This window comes from Hyperolius riggenbachi, chromosome 5 (assembly GCF_040937935.1).
Source record: "Hyperolius riggenbachi isolate aHypRig1 chromosome 5, aHypRig1.pri, whole genome shotgun sequence".
In the NCBI taxonomy this organism is placed as follows: domain Eukaryota; kingdom Metazoa; phylum Chordata; class Amphibia; order Anura; family Hyperoliidae; genus Hyperolius; species Hyperolius riggenbachi.
Genome location: NC_090650.1, coordinates 81207347 through 81231281, shown reverse-complemented (window position 1 = coordinate 81231281; position 23935 = coordinate 81207347). Strand labels below are relative to the sequence as shown.

The following is a 23935-nucleotide window of genomic DNA, read 5'->3' as shown; positions in this document are numbered from 1 at the left end:
CGGTAATCGGCATTGGGGGAAATAGGAATTTCTGCAGAATCAGAAATCGACATTTAGTCCCATCCCTACTGCATGCAGAAAAAAATAACTGCATAAAAGCCATAGGCGCACCTTGAGAATAATGGATTGCTGTACATCCAGTTTGTTATCATATGACGTATATATGACCTCATTTTAATCAATGAGTTCTAAAATAAATGTTGATGTGTCTGATAGCCTGGACCGCTGTCACATAAAAAATAGGTAAGGTCAAACTCAATTCATCATGAAAAAAAAAACATTTCAATATCCTGATCAAAGTTTGGGAAAGTTTCAGCAAACCTACATAGTCTGGTAGCTTACAAAAAAAAATCTTTTGAATAGCCCATGTTGTTAGCTTTCCATAATGGTGACATTTGTGGCCTTTTTCTGATGTTCCAACTTTTCTGGGGCTATGCAAAGAATGGTGATTAAAAAAATATGGGCTGCAAAAATGCCATAGGTGCACCTTGAGAATAATGGATTGCTGTGCATCAAGTAGAGTTGGGCGAACTGTTAGCGCAACTGCAGCCGAACTGTTCGGCTGCCCAACCTGTCATGTGGCTGTGGCTCTTACTACTTCCGGGTCGCAATGACCCGGAGTAGTACGTCTGCGCTGGCCCGACGGAGCGTGTCCTAGATCGCGCTCCCGTTGCCGGGCACTCTCTGCGCATGTGTGTGACGTCATGAGTGACGTCACACACATGCGCAGAGAGTGCCCGGCAACGGGAGCGCGATCTAGGACACGCTCCGCCGGGCCAGCGCAGACGTACTACTCCGGGTCATTGCGACCCGGAAGTAGTAAGAGCCACAGCCACATGACAGGTTGGGCAGCCGAACAGTTCAACTGCAGTTGCGCTAACAGTTCGCCCAACTCTAGCATCAAGTGAGGTACACATGACCTCATTTTAATTGCAATTAGTTGTAGATTAAAGAGAAACAGTGACCAAGAATTGAACTTCATCTTAATCAGTAGCTGATACCCCCTTTCCCATGAGAAATCTTTTCCTTTTCACAAACGGATCATCAGGGGGCTCTGTATGGCTGATATTGTGGTGAAACCCCTCCCACAGTGTGATGTCAGGACCACGGTCAGTGGACTCCTATGGGATAGAGGTCACTGACTGAACTGCAGGAAGGACTCTCTGAGGAGCAGGAGGTCTCTGCAGCTAACTGACACCTGTAGGATTAGTGTCACGGGTAGTACAGACAGACTGATCACTCGAGGGATGAGTGACAGTCAGAAGGGTCAGACAGGCCAGGTCGGCAACACACGAGCAGACAAGGTACAGAGACAGAAGGCTGATTCGGTAACCGGGTACAGGCAAGGTTGGCAACTGGTAGACAAATAGGCAGAGGTACCGAAAGCAAGAGAGAGGTCGACAGAGCCAGAGGTCATAACAGATATCAAGCACAATTCTAGTCTGAGGTGTGAGGTCCTTGGTCTCGACACCCTGGAACTAGTCTATAGAATAACACAGTATCCTAAGCTTGGGTGTGAGGTCCTTGGTCACAACACCCTGGAACTGGTCTAAAGTATAACACAGTAATGACACAGTAATCCTAAGCTTGGGTGTGAGGTCCTTGGTCTCAACACCCTGGAACTGGTCTAAAGTATAACACAGTAATGACACAGTAAATGACAAGAGCGGAATCTGGCTAAGTGTGAATTCCCAGTTCCAACTGGTTCTAACACACTGTAAGATCTGACTGAGGTCTGTGTGCTCACACGTAAGTATTCGCAATGGCAGACAACCAGCAACTGACAAGCAAGATCTATACATACTACAGCGCCGCCCCCAGCCACTCAGGAGTCCCGCTGGGATCAGCTGATCGTCCTGATCAGCTGATACCTCTCCTGCTGGCATAAAGGTCCTGTCTTCTGTTGCGCGCGCGCGTAGCTCTCCATCTATGTGCACTAGAAGGACCAGGCAAACCAGACTCATGTTGCTGTGCGGAAACCGCCGGTCTGAACGCGGAGACAGCCGCCCCGCCGCCAGACCGCGTGGCGGCATCTCCGCTATTCATTACATTTATACATAAATAATTATTGTAAAAATTAAGCACTTTTTTATTACATTATTTTCACTGGAGTTCCTCTTTAAACTTTGATGTGCCTTATAGGTAGTTAATAAGTTTAATAATTTCTGCTTTATTATGTTGGCGTTTAAAAAATAGCAAAGCCAGTTTGACATAATATTTAACACAATGAAAACACCCGTTACCCAGATAAATACATTTATTTAGTCACACATATCTATACAGCTAGGAGAAAATAGGAACTAGTATCCGAATCAAAACTATTCCTCCTAAATCTACCCATGACAAGTAAGGACATGTGCTGTCACGTGACCGCCTCCTAGCAGCTGGAAAGCCCCTCACTGCTTGCGCGCGTTGAGCGCTCAACTTCGCAGCACTAACGTTGGTGACGTAAGCCAATCAGCGCTTTCCTGACATTGCAAGGTGCATCATGTGACGAGAGATGCTGGCACGCTATTGGCCAGGCGTAGCAAAAGTGGGCAGGGTTTCCAGTGCATGTTTGTGTTGTCTTCCTGGATGCTCTGCTGTGTAATGACAGGATCCCTGTAGTGTCTATAGAGACTGTACCCGGCGAGCGAAGGTGAGTGGAGCTGTCAGGGGTAAAGCTGGCTACAGTGTTATATTGTAGGGCTACAGACTAACCAGCAAGCTCATGGTAAACCAGAACTCATTGTAGTGTGTGACTGTATGGCTGTTGTACTCCTTGCAGCAGCACACACAGTATAATTGCTGCGTGTCAGCTCTGGGAACCCTTCTCCACTGGCCACCAACACATAGCAGTTTTTCTACACACCGCATTGGAGGAGGTGGGAGTGTGTAGGACCTGGGGAGAATACATAGAGGGAATGGGATAGTTGGAGAAGTAAGGTGAGAAGCAGGGTCTAGAATGACAGACAGGCTGGGGGTAGAGGGGATAGTATAGTCCAGTGGCTGGATGGTGTAATGGTTGAGGGCTCTGCCTCTGACGCAGGAGACCAGGGTTTGAATCTGGGCTCTGTCTGTTCAGTAAGCCAGCACCTATTCAGTAGGAGACCTTAGGCAAGTCTCCCTAACACTGCTACTACCTATAGAGCGCGTTCTAGTGGCTGCAGCTCTGGCGCTTTGAGTCTGCCAGGAGAAAAGCGCTATATAAATGTCTTGTCTAGTCTATGGTGTTGTACCTAGAAATGTAACTAGAGCCAATAAAGCCTCTGAATGGCACTTTAAAGTGAGTGTAACCGAGGTACTAAATCCCATACTTGCCTAAGAAGAGGGCAGCCTCTGAATCCTAATGCTACAGCGTCCTTGGGTCCCCATTGCCATAGGTGGACCCTTCAAAGATTACTAACAAGGCTTGCTGGTAATCTGATCAGGCTTGCGCATTGCTTCACAGACAAGGGCAGCTGTATTGTGCCAGGCTTATTACAGACGTGACTACACAGTAAGCTGCAGCATGAGCGTCTCCGTGCTGCTGGGCAGCTGCTTGTGCCAGAAGATGTGTGGCCCTGATCAGCTGGAGGGTCCTGGGTAGCGGCAGCAGACCATAGGATGGCGTGGGAAGACTCTGGAGGATCCTCTCCTTAGGTAAGCATTTGATTTTTCACCCTTAATACGCCTCAGGTTCTCTTAAAAAGTAAAAAGTAGTACGAAAAAAAAAATATTAAAGTTCGATACTTACCTCCAGTAAAGGGAAGTCTCTGGATAAACCATCTTCCTCTACTGCACTGACTCTCTGAACAGATTTGAAACAATCGAATATTTACACGTGGCGTACTTCCTCCCATGGGGGGGGGGGGGCGCTATGCATAGGACTCTGTCGTCGCGCGGTGGCACAGGGTCATAGGAAGACTGGTTTCTGTGATGCGTTATGGTGCTTGGATAGCACCGCTGTGCCTAAAGATAACACATTTGCTTGGGATCTATTGGGCTTCTGAGGGAATACTTAAATTTACAAAAAAACTTTTTTTTTTTTTTAAGCAGGAATCGGGTCATTTCTATATTCTGTTAAACAGCTACATAATACGTTGAAAATGAGTCAAATTACACATTTTGTATACAAATTGGTGCAGAAATCCATATTCTACCTGAGTTTGAATGTGTTGTATAAGTATTGTGTAAATAGTACGTGAACACGTATTATTTTATGTTCAGTTTATGCTTTCATCCTTACATGCCTACTTTTTTCCATTAATAGATGGCAGAAAAGAAGTTCTTAGTCTCCCAGCTGACAAATTATTTAAGAGAAGATCACATTCAGCTCTGGAACTCCCCATATACTAATGGAAATCATGAAGCTGGTCCAGAACTGAAAGTAGGTTTACAAAAGCCTGTTTCTATTTCAGTAATGTGAGCTAATATAGTTATACACAGTGTATAAGTCTGAATTTCTGTATTGTTTACCTCCCCATAAGTGTGTGTGTGTGTGTGTGTGTGTGTGTGTGTGTGTGTGTGTGTGTGTGTGTGTGTGTGTGTGTGTTTATAAATGCTGTGTCCAATGTTTTAATTGAGTGAATAACCTTTCTATAGTAGAAACTTGCTTTCATTTTGGCAATCCCCCTCCCACAGTAATCGGAAAGCGAAAGCAGACTTGGTTGTTATGGAGCTTTGTCATTCTACACCTGGATTTGGTGTTCTGTGTTTACTTACAGATTCACTCTGGGTGTGTACACTGGATATGCTGTTTACAGTAATTGGTTAACCACTTCGGTACCAGCAGTCTCCGGCCCCTTAAGGACCAGAGACAACTGGTACTAAATACTGGGGCTCGCTGGCATCATGACGGACAGAATCGCCGCTGGTGCTGTTCTTTCCGTACACCTGTCGCCTCAGTCCACCCGCTCTGCTGTCTCTATGACGGAAGAGCTTTGTGAGGCAGTCAAAAGCTGATTTCATTGGCTCCGGACCCTGTGACCAAAGTGAGCCAATGAGATTGGCTCACAGTGATGACCGGGTCAGTGGCCAATGAAATCAGCTCCTGACTGGCTCACAAAGCTCTGCCGTCATACCAACGGCAGGGCGAGTGAGCTGCAGCAGCGAGAGATAACGACACGATCGGCGGGAGCACACAGCGGGGAAGTTGAAATCTACATCCTGTCAGAAGTAAGCGGCCACAAACCGGATGAAGATTTCAACCAATGTGGCCCGGAACCAGTTAATCTACAGAAATAATTTGTAAGGGCTCATACACATGCTTAACGACTGCCTCAGCTGATAATGAAGGGTGTGTACAGTAGCGCCCGACCGCTGCTCTGCAAGCGATACGTCTGGCGGATCAACTTGGCTGCGCGTCTGCCAACTCCTGCGTGCATACACTGCTATAGGGATTTGAATGCATGCTGTGGTAAACTGCCGCATGCGATCCGGACAGCAAGCTTATTGATGAAATAGGCAGCATTTACCCATTTGTTTCAAATGCAGGGAAACGCAGCGTATGTGGAAACAGGCTCTACAGGAAATCTATAGTGAGAAATTCACTGAATATCCAGAGCCTTCCTGTTCCTCCACTGTCAGTCAGTAAAGCTGTTAGACCCCAAGTCCTTAAGGGCCCGTTTCCACTGTCGCGGAAACGGCCGCGAATCCGCAGAGTTTCCCCGCAGGCAAATCGCGCGGGGAAACTCTGCCATAGGGGATAACTGCGTCGCCGGCCGAATCGCTTGCAGTAGCGATTCGGCCGGAACCCCCTACAGAATTCGCGGCGGAGGCTGCGATTCCCATAGCCGTGCATGGCACGGCTCATGGGATTCGACTGCGATCCCGCACAGTGCCGGAGTGCCTCTACGAGACGCACGCCGCACTAGTGGAAACGAGCCCTGAGTAGTTTAGAGGACAAGTATATCGCTTCTGTGCGTGATTTGCACATGCATAGTAGCAATGCACTGACCCACTCGGTTCTATATTATCCAGAGCATTCCCTCTACTCAGTGATAAGTTTAATAAATAGTATATGGAGATCCAACACCTCTTATGTACACATTGGCATGTGGATTTCCAACTGAGGCCTAGTTCCAGCTAATTCACCACCCTCTGCTTCATGTGTAAATGGCTCGTTCACACTAGAAATCGTAAAACGGTAGCAATTACCGCTAGCGTTTTATGGGAGTGATTTTTCCGTGATAAATGCGGAAAAATTACTGGACAAATTAGCATTTTGGGAGCGATCGCGATTAGCGGCTCTATACATGCTAATCGCGATAGCTCCAGAATCGTCAGCAAACCGCTGCAGGCAATGCATTTCCGATTAGCGATAATTGCCAATGCCCACGATCGTGCTAGTGAGAACACTGCTATAGGCTACAATAGGACTAGTGTTTTTTTTTTAAAAGGCTAGCGGTTTGCGGTTCCCGCTTAGGTGTGAATGAAGCCTTAAAGAAGTCTGTGAGCAGACTTGGAAATTCAGTATAAGACATTCCCTACTAGAGAACCTGAGTTTGGAGAATGATTTAGGGCAGGGATGTCGGACTCAGGGCCAAGGTACTCGTACATTTTTGGCACAGCTCAAATTAATTCATTGGACTGAATCAGGAAAGGCTTGGTAGGCAAGTAGATCACATTTCTCAGTCCATCCTAAACACGGGCATGGATATGGCCCTCAAAGACTGGAGTTTGACACCTGTAATTTAGGGAGTATTTGCTGAAATTCAGGAACTTGCGTGCCATGGTTGAAGAAATAAAATAAACATTCTAGCAATATTGCAAGTTTTTGAGGGTTTTTAGCTGTTTGTTCTGTGAAAACACACCCAAGATTCCTTTCATGACTTTCATCAGTTACTGAGAAACTACCATATATACTTGCATATAAGTCGACCCACGTATAAGCCGAGGTGCCCACTTTTCCCACAGAGTCCAGGAAAAAGTGATTGACTCACGTATAAGCCTCCTATCCAGTATAGCCCCCTCCACAGTAGCCTGATGTGCCTCCAGTGCAAGTCAGCCCCTCTCCCCATAGCCAGATGTACCCCAAGCATGATACAGCTGTGTCTCAAGACACCATTAGATAGTGTTATAGTTATGAGATACAGCGATTGCCACACAGGAAGATTCCCCGATCATTGTACCACTGACACTTTGCTTGTACACTCTGATTCACAAGTTAGGGAACACAGGTAGTCTTGAGCAGTGCACTCTGCACACCATGTTGCAGGAGATAGGGGGGCACAGACACAGCAGGGAGCCAGCTGGCAAGAGCAGGATCACAAGCGCCTGATCTTTACACTCCTCTGCCAGTAACAAAGCCTGCTCCACCATTTGTTCTGCTCCACTGACCTGCATATAAGCCGAGGGGGTAACTTTTCAGGACATTTTTTTTGTGCTGAAAAATTAGGCTTATACGCGAGTATATACAGTAGTTGCTTTCAACTGTGCATACACAACCAGCTTCAGCTTGCATAGCTTGAATGCAAATCGCCTTTGTCTGCAGACTGTCACGTATTTCTGTAGGCTCCCTTTATGCTGGGTTGTTTGCCATAGATTAGGGAATACACCCTAAATGACTCTATTGCTAAATTGGCATGCACAGAGAACGCATGGCAATGTTACCGGTAATCCCAACAGTACGGTAACTGCATTGCGCACCTTGCGCGACCCTCCTTACCCAGATAACATGCATGTCACCAGGGTACAGGCTGCTACGCAAGTAGAGTAGCGTGCGGCACCCAGGTCACTTATGCATTAACTAGATAACGGGGGTCGCACTAATTGGGCAATGTACCTCAGTGTCAGGATTACCTGTAAAATTGCCTTGCGCACGGCAACTTTACTGTAAGTTGCTGAAAACATTGTGAACCCTGAAAATATAAACACTGATGAATAAAACACACATTTCTAGCCAGTGTGTCTCTCTAGCTAGTTACATTGTAGTAATCTGTTTTCTTTTATTGTGTACATATCTGCTTAGGTTGCAAGTGTATCTATTTAATCCTCATTCTGTTTACCTCTTTACTTGTAGGAACTGTCTCAAAAATACTCGGAAAAACTGAAGTACAACGTGGATGACATAACAAATGCTTTGGACGAAATCCGCTGCTCTGCAATACAACGTGGTAGTGGAAATCAAAATTTTAAGACTAAAGGACTGGCCTCCTTACAAATCTTCCTGCCACGCAAGCTAAATAAAGTAAGAAAATACATAATTGTGACCCAGGCAGTGTTATGGTGCATACACACACACAATTACTGCTGCCCACAGGGATTGGAACTTGATCCCTCAGGCAACAGTTATAGACTAAGAGATGTATTGGTTAGCAACGCAATTTGTTGCTATAGAGGAAGAACAGTGTCGCGGCACATGTCAGCATTAAGGAGAAGTTTTATAATAGGGAGGTTCTTAAAGGACAACTGAAGTAAGAGGGAAATGGAGGCTGCCATATTTATTTCCTTTTAACCAGTTCACCCCCAAGGGTTTTTATCCTAACGGACCAGAGCAATTTTCAGTTGTCAGCGCTCCTCCCTTTTATTCCCTAATAACTTTATTACTACTTATCACAAGAAAATGATCTATACCTCGTTTTTTTCGCCACCAATTAGGCTTTCTGTGGATAGTACATTTTGCTAAGAATTTTTTTATTCTAAATGCATTTTAATGAGAAAAACAGAAAAAAAAAGAAAAAAAATCATTATTTCTCAGTGTTCAGCCTTTATAGTTTTAAAATTAAACATTCTCCTGTGGATAAAACAAACACGTTTTATTTGCCCAGTGGTCCCGATAATTAAACCGTTAAGATTATGTCCCTACCACAATGTATGGCGACAGTATATTATTTTGAAATATAAGTGGTTATTTTTCTGTTTGTTCTGGCCATAATTACAAGCCCCTATGTAATAAATTAAAATTAATTTTCCCCCATAAAATATAGAATAAAAAAAGCTGAGTCCCTAAGGCAACTATTTATTTTTTTTTTTAAGCTGATTTTTTTTTTTTACAAGTGTTTTTTTTGGGGGGGGAGGGTTGAAAGTGTAATTTTATTAATGATGTGTATATACTTGAAAATGTATGTATTTTGTAGGTGTAATATACTTTTTGGCCACAAGATGGCGCTGGTGAACACTCATAGGACGTGTTCACTTTTTTTTTTTTTTTTTTACACACTTTATTAAACTGTTACATTTCCTGTTTATGTGAATGGACGTAGCCGCTGTTCGCGGTCACGTCCATTCACTCCAGGCACTGCGATTGGGTAGAGGACTGTTCAGTCCTCTTCCCCAATCGCCCAGCACGGGATCCCGACGGTAATGGCGGCGGTAGCGGCGGACACACGGCGGTAGCAGCGGCGGGAATGCGCGACGTATTAAAACGTCATGTTGCTGTTAATAGCGGTAAGCATGACGTTTTAATACGTTAGGATGGCGGTAAATGGTTAAGCAATACCAGTTGCCTGGCTACCCTGCTGACCTTCTGCATCTAATACCTTTAGCTATAGCCCATGAACAAGCATATGCAGATCAGGTGTTTCTGACATTATTGTAAGACCTGACAAGATTAGCTGTATGCTTGTTTTTTGGTGTTATTCAGACACTACTGCAGTCAAATAGATCAGCAGGACCTCCAGGCAACTGGTATTGTTTAACTGGAAATAAATATGACAGCCTCCATATACCCCTCGCTTCAGTTGTCCTTTAATAGAGTGTGCCATAGGGGGAATGAGGGCCGGTTGTGATTGGCACTGGTTTTCTAGCCCCCCCCACCCACCTCGTCTGTGTGGCAGGCACCGTGTTCCGCAGTGTGCCGAATTTTGTAATTTCTGGTGAAGACGTGCATTCGCGAGTGCCGTAATGCATGCTGGGAGATGTAGTCTATAGATTTCAGATCACAGGTGTACTCCAATATATGGACCACATCTCACAGCATGTATCACGGTGCTCGCAAACATGCGTCTTATTTTGCTGCACATTTCCCTGCAAGTGTTGTTAAAATGTTTTAAATTGAAGCTTTGATCAATAAGGGCCGGTTCACACTTGCTTAAAAAAACTTACCTGTTCGGGACTTTTTTTTTTAAAGAGAATCTGTACGCTAAAATTCTTACAATAAAAAGCATACCATTCTATTCATTATGTTCTCCTGGGCCCCTCTGTGCTGTTTCTGTCACTCCCTGCTGCAATCCTGGCTTGTAATTGCCATTTTTAGGCAGTGTTTACAAACAAGATGTGGCTTCTAACTAGAGTGTGACAGGCTTGAGAGTAGCTCAGTCTCTGACTCATACAGAGCTTGGAGAGGGTGTGTATAGCTTCTGACAATGACAAGCAGTGCAGCACATTCCACACATTCCAGCCTCAGCCGACAGAAGAGAGATTAGATCATATAACATATAACACAGCCACTGTGCAACTAGAAAAGGCTGCAGTAACACAGACCACATTAGAACAGGTATAGGAATTTATAGGATAGAAGAAATAAGGCTGAAATTTTTGTTACAGAGTCTCTTTAAGCTCCACTTAAATGCAGGAAGCGGATCCTATGTTAAAAATAGGATCTGCTTTCCTTGGTAAAAAACACGGATCCATTCGCAATGGAATGCGAGACAGAACGCAGAGTGCCAACTTGGCACATTTTCCCGGACTAGACAGGAAAATGTGTCCAATGAAAGCCTATGAGAGCGGACACTGTCTGTTCTCACTAGGCTAGTCGCTGCATCCACATCGCCAGCTTCAATTTCCACCGCAACTTGATACTTGTGTGTCCCATTGCCGCCAGTCGGTCCCTTCTAAACAGCCTGGTGGCCAGTATTAGCATGGGGATCTCCAATGGGCTGCAAGAGACAAATGGGGATCCTCAGCAACAGAGAGGATTCTCATTGGTTCATGTTGAACCAATGAAAATTCTTCTTATTGCTAGGGAGAATTTGCTTGCTGCAGCCTATGGAGAGCCCTATGCTTCTGCTGGCCTCCCGGATGTTTAGAAGGCGCTGAGCGGTTGTGGTGAGACAGGCGAGCGGCGATGCGGACATGATCGACGCAGGGGCAGACGCCGAACAGACGGGTTTAATTGTTGCATGCGGGTGCAAAACGGACGGAACGCATCTGCCTCACGCATGCATGCGCTTACCGTTTCCATTCTGCATCAGCTTAAGTGTTAACCAGCCCTAATGCAGTATACTTAACTTACTTTAGCTCTGTTTAAATATACTAGCATATTACTGCCATTTGTTCTTTATTAGTTCTGTTAGAAGGAAAGTAACATGGTAGAAACATTTTCATACAAGGATCAGCATAGTAACAGCATAGGCACAATAACAGTAACAGCTTTTACTGTACACATTGTGGGTGACAGATTAGTATTTTAAAACACAAGTATATTGCGTTATTGGTCAAGGCCCCTTATTTTAAGTCATCCTGATCACATGTAAGTTTAAAGGGACTCCGAGTTGACATTATTATAAAGATTTTATACATACCTGGGGCTTCTTCCATCCCCATCTGCCTGAATCGTTCACACGCCGCCACCCTCCACTGCCTGCAGCTACGAGAACCGGGTCCCCGCACTGACATCATCGGAGCCAGCCTACGCAGGAGAAGTGCGCCCTCTACGCATCTCTCCAGCGGCTACTGGAGAGATACGCAAACGGCGCACTTCTATTACGATAGACTGGCTCTGACTGACAGAAGTGTGGGCGGGTACAGCGGAGGACGGCGGCGTGGGAGCGATCCAGGCAGATGGGGCTGGAAGAAGCCCCAGGTTTGTATAAAATCTTTTTAATTTTCAGCTCTGTTACACTTTAAGAACATTGGTGATGATGCACAAAAGGCAATAATACTGCTGTACACAAGGCTTTGTCAGAGGCCTAATAATGGTGTGTTTTAAGGACATTGAGCCTCCTTCATCCTCTCTTCCTGATCTTGGTGTTCTGTTTGTGAGTTGTTAGTTGATAGTGGGACAAGGAAATTACCATAATCGCAGATATGTGAAAATAATGGGATACTTGAGTGCACTATAATTCATGTTGTAATAGATAAGGTATTTCAGATTGTAAGATTTATGTTTAAAATATAAAAAAAAAATAACTGATAACTACAGCTTTTTTTTTTTTTTTTTTTATATAAACAATGTTATTTTTTTTAATCTATTCTTTAGGGTCTGAAAAACGTACTAGAAACTTCCCTGAATATCACAGGAAAGGAGCTGAAGTGTCTGTAAGTACAGTTAAGATTCGGCTAATTCAAAAATAGAGCAAAGCAAATTCTGAAAGCAGCGATGTTGCTTATTGTAAATTTTAAGTATTACTTTAGGAAAATAATGTTACAAATGGAAAAATCTTGTGTGTGGCAATGTGGATGCCCGGGGCCTCGCCTGTATTATGCACCTCTGTGTATTTTTGGAATCCCACAGGTAAGGTGGCTTCCAAGTCACCTATTAGTGGTAGAGCTCCTTTAGACTGGGGTGGAACTCAGTAAGGTGAAAGGGTGTATTAGGGAATGCCTTTGCATGCAAAACTATTATGGAAGCAAACCTCCTCCATTAACCACTTAAAGAGAACCCGAGGTGGGATTTCATTATATTAGTGGGGCACAGAGGCTGGTTGTGCACACTATCACCAGCCTCTGTTGCCCTATGGTGTGCCCCCAGGACCCCCCTGTGATCTGCTGTCCCCTCCGCCGTGCTAGCGACACGCAGCGTGTCGCCAGCACAATGTTTACCTATGCGTGTCTGTTAGCGCCACTCCCCCGCCGCCTCTGTATCGGCGCTACCCGCCCGCGTCCCTTCCCCCGCATTTTTCTGCCCATGATGATCACTCCCAGGATGTTTTTTTTTTTTTTGTTTGTTTGTTTTTTTTTAAACAAATACTTTTTTTTTTTTTTCATAATAAAAATTCATATTTTTTTTTATTTTATCTTATTAGCCCTCCCCTGCCAGCCAGGATCACTGTCTTGCCGCCCAGGGGGACAGCCGTGTCAGATGGCTGTCCCCAGTACGGCGCTGCAGTAAATCGCAGCACTATACAGACTAAATCCACGGCAGTTTTGCCGTTTATCAGTCTCCTAGCGGCGATCGCCACTGGGAGACTGATGGCGGAGCTCCACGCACGATCTCTTGCAAAAATGCCCCTGTTCGGCGTTAGGTGGTCCTGGGGCTGCCGGTTGAATGCAAATAGTGCAACTGAAGGTAAATTTCATGCAAGCTGTTTTTATCAATACTAGAGTTCAACCTAATATATGTAGTTGAGGATCTCCCTTCATTTTGAGGTGTTTATTGGAGTCAGTTCAGCTCTTGCATAATTTGGTACTTCAGTTTGAATATATGTAATGTGTCTCTAATGCGCTGAGGGGCTTCTGTAGACCATTTACAGTATAAGGCAGGTGCTGGTTGGAAGTGCTCTTAGCTACTGTGTGTTTTTTGTGTGGCAATGCTTTTTGGCTTCCGCAACCTCTTATTTCCTATTAGCAGAGTAAACTTTGTACGATAAGTCACACCTACTTCCGGTGAACTATAAGGATCCTGTCACACTCCCGCTGTTGCGTAGCTCAAAATTTGCAATGCAGAAGCAATGATAGTCCTATGGGATAATCACACTGATCACGGTCAATGTGATATGAACATATCCAAGAGCTTAAAGGAATCCAGAGCTGATTAAAAATAAAAGTGTTATACATACCTGGGGCTTCCTCCAGCCCCATCCGTAGGGATTGCTCCCACTCTGCCGTCCTCAGCCTTCTCCTGCGCTGGTACCGGGTCCCGTAACTTCCTCCAGTCGTGCACAGTCTGCATAAGAGAAGTGCACCCTCCACTTATCTCCCTGGCGGCTGCTAAAGGAAATTAGAGATGAATATAAAAAAAAAATTCATACATACTGTACCTGGGGCTTCCTCCGGCCTGATCACTCCTTCAGCGCCGTCCTCCGCTTCCTTGATCTTTCGTAAGGGGTCCCATCGCCAGGCGCAGAACTCTCCTGGCCGTGAAAGCAAGACTGGGAAGCACATTCAGCCGCATTGCGCATGCACCGACTGGCTGAAGATACCGGGACCACTTACAGAAGATGGATGACGCGGAGGACAGCACCAAGGGAGCGATCCGGCCGGAGTAAGCCCCAAATATGTATGAATTTAGTTTTTTATATTCCTCTCTGGTACACTTTTAAGTGGTTAAAAATTCTGTTTTGAAAATCTCATAGCTCCTCATGCATCTGTAAGGTTTGACAGGAACAGAGCATTACCTTCTTATTTGGGGCCAGATTCAGTAAACTTTGGGAAAGTTGCTGTGCCCAAGGACTCCGTTGATATTTACTGAATATGGTCCTTGGGCCCATATGCAATTCACTTTTTCTCCTGAGTTTCCTCCTAGGAGATAATTTTTCATCTTCAATTTATAACTTTTTAGCAATTTGCAATGGAAAAAGTACCAAAAAGTATGTGAAAAGTACTATCAAAATTAATTTGAGTGTGTGTTTGTTTGCTGGTGGTTTAAAAGGCATTTTGTTGACAAGTTTGAATATATCACCTAGGTGAAAACTCAGGTGAAAAAGTGAATTGCATATGGGCCTTGGTCTCTTAAAGGGACACTTAAGTCAAACAAAAAAAATGAGTTTTACTCACCTGGGGCTTCCAATAGCCCGCTGCAGCTGTCCGGTGCCCTCGCCATCTCCCTCCGATCCTTCTGGCCCCGCCGGCAGCCACTTCCTGTTTTGGTGACAGGAGCTGACAGGCTGGGTACGCGAGTGATTCTTCGCGTTCCTGGCCACAATAGCGCCATCTATGCTGCTATAGCATATATCATATACCATATAGCAGCATAGATGGTGCTAATGTGTCTGGGAACGCGAAGAATCACTCGCGTCCCCAGCCTGTCAGCTCCTGTCACCGAAACAGGAAGTGGCTGCTGACGGGGCCAGGAGGATCGGAGGGAGACGGCGAGGGCACCGGACAGCTGCAGGGGGCTATTGGAAGCCATAGGTAAGTCAAACAAAAAAAATGAGTTTTACTCAAGTGTCCCTTTAAGTAACAAGACTTTCAATGTCTATCACTTCTCTGCTTCCAGCTATGGAACTGTCAGTTATTGCTGATACACAATGTTCAGGTTAAAAGAACCACAATCCCTGTTTCTGTCTTCAGTACCGGTGACAGATGCGTTGTCAAACATTGACAAAATGGCATTTCTGGGAATTTTCAAAACAAAGGAACACTGAGGAGGTAAATCTGATGCTATTACATAATGATTATAGGGGATTCAGAATGTTCACATTTTCAGTATAGTGGTCACCTGAATACCATTTGGAGGTGACAAGTGTTCTTTAAGTAGAAAAAGAAGGCAGCCTTGAGGCTTCCTTCTTAAAAAGTAAAATCCCATATTTCTGATCTTGTAAGTCTTGTTTAAATGCATTTTCTGTGAGCATTTGGCAAAATGTGCTAGAAGTCAGAAACTAAATGCATTGCCAATGATCAAACCTCAAGAAAAAACTTCCCAACCTCCTGCCATGAATGAAGGAGCGGTGCTGTGCCCTAAAGCAGTTCTGGCTAGAGAGAAAGGGATGGAAACTATATTTTATTAATATTTTAGGGCCCGTTTCCACTGAAGCTGAAACCGCTCCGAATCCGCAGAGTTTCCCCGCACACAAATCGCACGGGGAAACTGCCATAGGGGATAATATCGCCGTCGGCCGAATCACTTGCTAGCGATTCGGCCGGTACTGCCCGCAGAATTCGCTCGGGAGGCTGCGAATCCCATAGCCGTGCATGGCATGGATTCGCCTGCGATCCCGCACACCCGGAAGTGCCGCCGCGTGTCTCCCTGACGCGTGCGGCAAAAGTGGAAACTGGCCCTAAAAACTGCCTTAAGGTGCCCATACACCTATAGACTGCCACCCAATGGCATACGTATTTGTACGCCGCAGATGAGCTAGACGCAGGGTGACCCAAATGACGGCTCTCCCTGCTGCCGCTCAAATTCCCGGCGGCGTTTAATTACTATTCCCCTTCCAAGTCGTAGCAAGTAATTCAGAGAAGTAATTCAGGGTCCAGCAACCACCGGATCCATGAATCGCCCTTGTGCGGGGCGCATAATACAGCTTTAGTGCCTCAGCGGTGCCCAGTTTTGGTGCCGAAACCCAATGTTACAAAATGATCAATTCTGCTTTGAAAGGAATCGATTCAGGAAGGAATCCATTCTTACCACACACTGCTCATCACAATCTCACAAAAGTTAATGGATTGGACATTTTGGGGTTATTGATTCTGTGCAGATCAAGCAAATCTGCCAGGAATTGAATGGGAAATCTATATGCGTATGGGCACCCTTACAATCGACAAACCTTCAAGCTTTGACTGCTTATTTTTTTCATAAATGTAATTTAATTTTTGTTTTACAGAATAGCTCAAACTTATGGAATAGATGAAGGTCACATTAAAATGATTTCCAACAAGAAGCAGCTTGAAACTGGTAAGTGTGACGGTGCCATTCAAGGCTTGGAGGGGGCTGCTGTGCTTACATCACATAGAAATACATTGTTTAATGCCCCACTCCATGCATTACGATTTCTACAGATCTGTATTGACCAGGCATGGGCAAACTTGGCCCTCCAGCTGTTATGGAACTACAAGTCCCACAATGCATTGCAGGAGTCTTACAGCCACAGTCATGACTCATAAAGGCAAATGCATTGTGGGACTTGTAGTTCCTTAACCACTTAAGGCCTCGGTCGTTTTCACTTTATGCATCCGAGCAATGTTCGCCTCCCATTCATTCGCCTATAACTTTATCACTACTTATCACAATTAACTGATCTATATCTTGTTTTTTCCGCCACCAATTAGGCTTTCTTTGGGTGGTACATTTTGCTAAGAGCTACCTTACTGTAAATGCTTTTTAACAGTAAGAACAAGAAAAAAATATTTAATATTTTGCATCCATCACTATTTACAAGCTTATAAAAAAAATACAACTATTTCATCTTTACATAGATATTTAAAAAGTTTAGACCCTTAGGTACATATTTATGTGGTTTTTGTTTTTTTAATTGTAATGTTTTTTGTTTTATGTGGGTATTTTTTGGGAGGGTGGGATGTAAATAGTATTTGTTTGGGGTAAATATATGTGTATTTTTATTTTATTTTTTACATTTAATGTAGTTTTTTACTTTTTGGCCACAAGATGGCAACCTTGAGTTTGTTTACATAACGTCACTCTAAGCGTACAATGTATGCTTAGAGGGACATAGGAGACAGAAAAAGCGAAGCTTCTGAGAGAAGCTGTCGCTTTTTCTGCGGGGGAGAGGAATCCGTGATCGGGCACCATGGCCCGATGCATTGATTCCTGGGCTAACGATCCACGGCCGGGAGCGCGTGTGCATGCGCACGATCGGCCGCGGGAGCGCACATGTCCTCCTTGACGTAGAACTACGTCAAGGAGGACAAAGTGGTTAACAGCTGGAGGGCCAAGTTTGCCCATGCCTGGTATAGACACTCACCTGCACTGCTTGTTTCTGTGGTGTAGAACATCTTTGATTCGCTGATGCCAAATAAGTCACTTTGAGGCCGGCTTCACGCTGCAAAAAACAAGCCTTTGGGGATTACAGAGTTAGTACGCGATAATCCCTGTCTGGCACCCGGTCAAGCAGGAAGTGAAGCTCGCTTCCTGTTGGACAATTGATGATGTGCTTGGAAGCGTATTGTTAAAATACCGTTCCATGCATGAGCAATTCTGAGCTGGGTTTTTTAACTTCACGCACGTTACCATAGACTTACATGACATCCGGTCCGATGCAGATCGCCGCAGGAGCCACACGGTAAATTAGGTTTGGCCGCTCGTTAGGACACTTCCGGCGTAGCGTGCCGCAATGTGGGGAGTGGGATCTTCCTCATAGACTTTCATTAGGCTGCGGTGGGGTGGAGTAAAGCATCGCCTCAGTGTGAAATGGCCCTGAGTACATGGGGCTTGATTCACAAAACGGTGCTGTTAGCATGCTGTGAAAAGTGTGTGTGTGTGTGGGGGGGGGGCAGTACAAAGTTTGCTAGACCAATTATGTTCTCCAGTGTTCTATAGCCGTGTAAAAAAAAAATAAAAAAAAAATTGAGAAGGCCTTTTTCTTAACCCTCCTGGCGGTCAATTGTTCTGCGGCCGCGGGAGGTTTTTTAAGCCTAATTTTTTTTTTTAACCTCCTGAGCGGTATGGACGAGCTCAGCTCGTCCATCACCGCCGGAGGCTGCCGCTCAGGCCCTGCTGGGCCGATTTTCCTCAAATAAAAAGCAGCACAAGCAGCCGGCACTTTGCCAGCCGCGTGTGCTGCCTGATCGCCGCGAGCAGCGGCGAAAGAGGGTCCCCCCAGCCGCCCGAGCCCTGCGCAGCCGGACCAATCAGTTCCGGCCAGCGCTAAGGGCTGGATCGGAGGCGGCTGACGTCAGGACGTCGGCTGACGTCCATGACGCATGACGTCACTCCGCTCGTCGCCATGGCGACGAGGAAAGCCAAACAAGGAAGGCTGCTCATTGCGGCCTTCCTTGTTTATTCTGGGCGCCGGAGGCGATCGGAAGAACGCCTCCGGAGCGCCCTCTAGTGGGCTTTCATGCAGCCAACTTTCAGTTGGCTGCATGAAATAGTTTTTTTTTAATTAAAAAAAAACCCTCCCGCAGCCTCCCTGGCGATCTCAATAGAACGCCGGGGAGGTTAATCATGTAGCTAGCCTATCGTGTAGCTAGCCTAACGCTAGCTACACGATTCCTCCCTCCCACCCCTCCGATCGCTGCCGGCGATCAAGCCCATCCCGAAATACCGTTCTAAACGGGATTTCCTTCAGGGCTTCCCCCGTCGCCATGGTGAGGTCATCGACGTTGTGACATCACAGGGAGTCCCGATCCACCCCATAGCGCAGCCTGGCGGCGTGGTGTTATAAAGTTTTATTAAATAAAGTTGAATAATGTGTGGTAGGCATAAAACTTGCACACATGTGGTGGACAAATGTTGGCAAAAATTGGCTGCTGGGGGGTCCTGCTGTCTCTTCTACAGGGCAAAATTAATCATTTGAATAATGTAATATGAATGCATTTATGGTCAGGGAGTAGTTTATGACCTGTTTTAAAGGACAACTGAAGAGAGAGGTATATGGAGGCTGCCATATTTCTTTACTTTTATGCAATACCAGTTGTCTGGCCGTTCTGCTGATCCTCTGCCTCTTATACTTTTAGCCATAGACCCTGAACAAGCATACAGCAGATCAGGTGTTTCTGACATTTTTGTCAAATCTGATAATGTTAGCTGCATGCTTGTCTCTGGTGTTAATCAGAAACTACTGCAGCCAAATATATCAGCAGGGCTGCCAGGCAATTGTCATTGTTTAAAAGGAAATAAATATGGCTGTCTCCATATACTTCTAGCTTCAGGTTCCCCCTAAGCTCTGCATCTGTTGTAGTGGCTGGTGCAGAAGCACTGTGTAGGCAGGGCAACCAGCATTGCTGTATACTGGTCTTTTAAGATTCTGCAATGTTTTCTTTGCCCACAAGATGGGGCTATAACATAGTTGAGAAGCGTACCATCTGTGTTTATTATTACAACTGGAGAGCCAAAACAATAAATTGAATGTGAACCTGTCAGACTTGACAACCATTGTAAACTGTACCAATTGCTTATATGGGCAATTTTCACATTACTGCAAAAATAAGAGCTATTAAATAAAAAAAAAAAATGTACGATGTGTACATATCTCCACATAAACCGTTTGTGTGATTGTTTATATATATATTATCTTTAAAGAGGAACTGTATTCAAAATAGCCTAATGAATTTTATTTTTTTTTTTGCAATATTACTTTTTTAAATTAGGACTCTTTTTCCAAAGACTGTTGATAGGCAGTGAAATGCCTCTCAAACTCTCACAACTGCTCACCGCTACCTGTTAACTGCTTGCTGAGCACATAGTTAAACAGTCCGTGGAAAAGAGGCCTTATTTATTCATTGTTTGTCCATTGTAAAATCTTTCCTCTCCCTGATATTTATCACGGACGGCAACATCTTTAGCAGTGTCAGATGATCTCTGCGGAATGTTTGTTTTTGAGAATCCAAAGCCAGTACAAAATATACCTGGTCTCCCAGAATGCTCTGGGGGTGAGATTTCCACATATCTAATGAGCCTAAGCATCACTGGGAGGGTGGGGTTATATACAACCAGGAAAATTACCATAAAAGTGGGTATCATGAATAATTTATTACATTCAGCCATGTGTCACTACAGTGCCTCTATAAAGGAGTACTCCAGCAAATAAAAAAAAAAAAAAAAAAAAGCAGCTAAAATCTGTCAGAATCAACAAGTTTTGGACTAGTTCATGTCCTCATGGGGGATTCTCATGGTTTCCTTTGTTTTCAAATGCATTTCCATAATGTAAGTTTGCTAAGTTCTGTCCGACAAAATAGTGTGCAAGTGATTAGGGAGGCTGGCTGGTATCTTATTATTTTGGCGGTTAAACTGCCGTTCAGGAAATGCTTTTGAAAACGAAGAAAACCCAGAGGCCGGTTTCAGACTATGGATTGGCGGCAGCAGTGCGTTGTGGCTTGGGGGGTGCAGCACACCGCCAAAACCAGGCCTTCAGGAATTACCGCAGTAGTATGTGGTAATCCCCTTCTGGCCAAGATCCAAACAGGAAGTAACGCTCGTTTGTGGTCACTTCCTGTTTCTGAAATGCAGAAGTGCACGGAAGCGCATTGTAAAATATACGCATGTGTGCCGCACCTCTGTCGCTATCCTTTTTTAAATCCCTGCGTCGCCATAGACTAATATGACTTCTGGTTCGCCGCAGGTTGTCACAGAGGTCTTGTGGTAGATTGGTGACTTCTGGCGCACTGCAATGCACCGCATGATATATGAGAGCACCCATAGGCTTTCATTGGCATAGCGGTAAGGTGTGGTCAAATGACGCACCGCACCAGGGTGAGAGAATCCCCCAAGAGTTGATGGATTAGTTCAGAGCCTGTCGGTTCTGTCAGATTTTCACTGCCTACTTTTTTTCATTACACATATTCCATTACTTGCCTGGCGATCTCATATTTGCCCGGTAATTTTATTACCCTGGAAGTTGGTGTCCGCCATGGGTATTTCTTCCCCAGCACCCTCCTCCCAGACAATGACTGGCGTGATCTGTTTCTACATCCCCCTCACTGTACACTCCCTCTCTCAAACTGAGGGTAGGGTGGTAATGCTGGAAGAACCTTGCAGAACAGGCCGTTAAATACCATGCACAGTGATGTCTTCACTCTTCACACACCAGACAAAGAGGAGAAGCCTGGAATGGCAATTGCCACAAGTAAGAGAGGTTTGAGGTGTTGGTTAGAAGACAGCTTCTCAGATACAGCCTTACCGCCCCCTCATTTTGGATCAGTGTGTTTACAATCAGACCTGAACAAAATAAACTAAGCATGTAGTTATAAAGTACATTAGTGCTTGCCTTCAGTAAAGGAAAAAAGCTTTATTAGTTTCAGAGATATACCCAGGAGAATAAAATAAGCGAATCTTGACATTGTCCGGAAGATGCTCTCTAATGTCAGAATGAATGTCCCTCCCTGATGTCAGAAGGATGTCCCTCCCCTTTGTCTTGTCAAGCCTCTCTCCAGGTCCTTCAGTGAGATGGATGACTTTACTCACCAATAGGAATGCTCAGTGCTCACTTTCACTTGGATTTGTTTTTCTACTTTTGCTCCAAACTCTGGAACTGTTGATTATTTAGGGGCAGATTTATAAAACTGAGAGCTGCAGCATACCCCAGCAGTAACGCAGAGATAGCAGGATAGCAACCGACAGTAACTGGGTGAAGCCTTCTCATGTTGAATTGCATTGGTATCCCTATCTCTTATGCTGGGCACTTCATCCACCCATAACACTTATCACTGTGTTATAAATACACAGTCCCTTTCTGTATCTATAAAGGACAGTGATACCACAGCAGTAAGAAGCCCACTGCAGTATAGCTTACCACTGCTCCATCACATCTGTTTTATAATTAGCGATAATAAAAACTATGAACATGATGCAGTGATCAATGCCTAATCTTTTATTATTGTGCATTAATAAACGTGCCCTTATGTACGGGCGCTACACTCCATCTTGCCCCCCCCCCCCCTTTCCCTGCTGCATAGCAACAGGACACATCATTAGCCTGCAGACTAGCAGCACATCTGTACAGCCTTTGACCCGCAAACTTGCCTGAGGGATTGTGTCCCAATCCCTGCCAGGCAACATATCTTGTGCGTGTGTTTGGGGTTTATGAAGGTTTTTTTTGTACCATGTGCCATGTTCCTGGTGTGCTTCAGCATTAAGCCGTAGTGGCAGCTTTCAAATGTGTCAAACTTTACTTTAAACATGCCTAAAGGAGTCTCTAATTTTTCAGAATGCCGGTCAGGCGAGATTTTATTCATTTAATTCTTTATTTTCATTCCCTGAGTTGTATTGGGTAGCATTTTTACTTCACTGGGGGACTTGTAACCCGTGTCTGTTTGTAATTTTCCAGCGGATTGTGTGCACATACAGAATTTCATATACTTTATGGAATCAATTACCTCCCTGGGACTGGGGTGTCAGATGCTTGATTAGATGCTAAACCAGTTAGGACTGATTAAAAATAATAGGATTCTGTCTTGAGGCTTTGCTATCCAACTCTTCCTCTGTGTGTGTGTGTGTGTGTGTGTGTGTGTGTGTGTGTGTGTGTGTGTGTGTGTGTGTGTGTGTGTGTGATCCATCCAACTGAGCGCAGTGGTGCTTTGCTTTGTCATTCTTTTGTGTGTGTGTGTGTGTCTGTCTCTGTGTATGTGTGTGTGTGTGTGTGTCTGTCTCTGTGTGTGTGTGTGTGTGTGTGTGTGTGTGTGTGTGTGTCTGTCTCTGTGTATGTGTGTGTATGTGTGTGTGTGTGTGTGTCTGTCTCTGTGTATGTGTGTGTGTGTATGTGTGTGTGTGTGTGTGTGTCTGTCTCTGTGTATATGTGTGTGTGTGTGTGTGTGTGTGTCTGTCTGTCTCAGTTTGTGTGTGTGTGTGTCTGTCTCAGTTTGTGTGTGTGTGTGTCTGTCTGTCTCAGTTTGTGTGTGTGTGTGTCTGTCTGTCTCAGTTTGTGTGTGTGTGTGTGTGTGTGTGTGTGTGTGTGTGTGTGTGTGTATTTGTAAAGCTAGATACTCACCACCTGACGGAGTAAGATGTATCCAGTGATGTCTCCTTGACGACAAACGTTCCACTATCCATTTTCTGGCCGGAATGTACACATGACGACACACAACAGGTGCGAACGGGAAGTCAAGCAATCGCGGTACTTTGCGTGTAGTCGTTGGGGATCTTAAAGATCCGATCCGCTGTGATGGCCGTTGTCTCCGTATGTCGCTAAACGTCGTTCGCGTGATTGCTCCCTTGTACCCACGTCGGAAGATCATGGAAACGATCGCTTGTTGTTCAAAAAATGCTGGTTGTCAGGAAAATCGCGTGATGGGTACAACCCTAAAACAACCATCAGTTTATCCATGACTTAAGATGGCCATTAATAATGCAATTAAATATCAAACCGGATCGATCTTTCAAAGAATCGTATCGTTAATAGCCTTGTAATGATGGGAACTATATCAAATTCATTTTTTTCTCTCCTTGAAATAATAAATGTACAATGATTTATTATAGTTACCTCTTTACTTTTTGGCAATATGCTTGCCTGTTATAACTGAGATCTGCCGCCATGAAGGATTCAGAGTTGAAAGGGGCAATAAATCTCGGCTTCAAAAGGTTTTTAATTAAAAATGAATAAAATGTTACAGGAATCTAAGGATAGGCTACCTTGCTACAATGCTGTTTGCATTGGCCTAAATTCAAATCCCTTCACAACTTCACTATGAGTTTAATTTACTAGACAGTCACGAAAACCTGTTTCACCTCATCAGGGATCAGCACTGGGTGTGTACATTGGCTTGATAAACGTGAGTGACCCGCCATCGTCTTTCACCTTCCAGCCACCCCCATAACCTG

General features: G+C 44.8%; 1 protein-coding gene across 1 annotated transcript in view; it reads left to right on the top strand.

Moving 5' to 3' along the window:
- The first annotated feature begins 2509 nt into the window (after window positions 1–2509).
- Window positions 2510–23935, top strand: part of NUB1 (negative regulator of ubiquitin like proteins 1) — a 107302-nt gene continuing 85876 nt past the window's right edge. Inside the window, exons 1-5 of the mRNA XM_068235918.1 lie at window positions 2510–2638; window positions 4232–4348; window positions 7982–8149; window positions 12101–12159; window positions 16326–16396. Coding sequence (XP_068092019.1) covers window positions 4232–4348; window positions 7982–8149; window positions 12101–12159; window positions 16326–16396 — 415 coding nt within the window. The 5' untranslated portion in view covers window positions 2510–2638. The remainder of the gene's footprint in view (window positions 2639–4231; window positions 4349–7981; window positions 8150–12100; window positions 12160–16325; window positions 16397–23935) is intronic.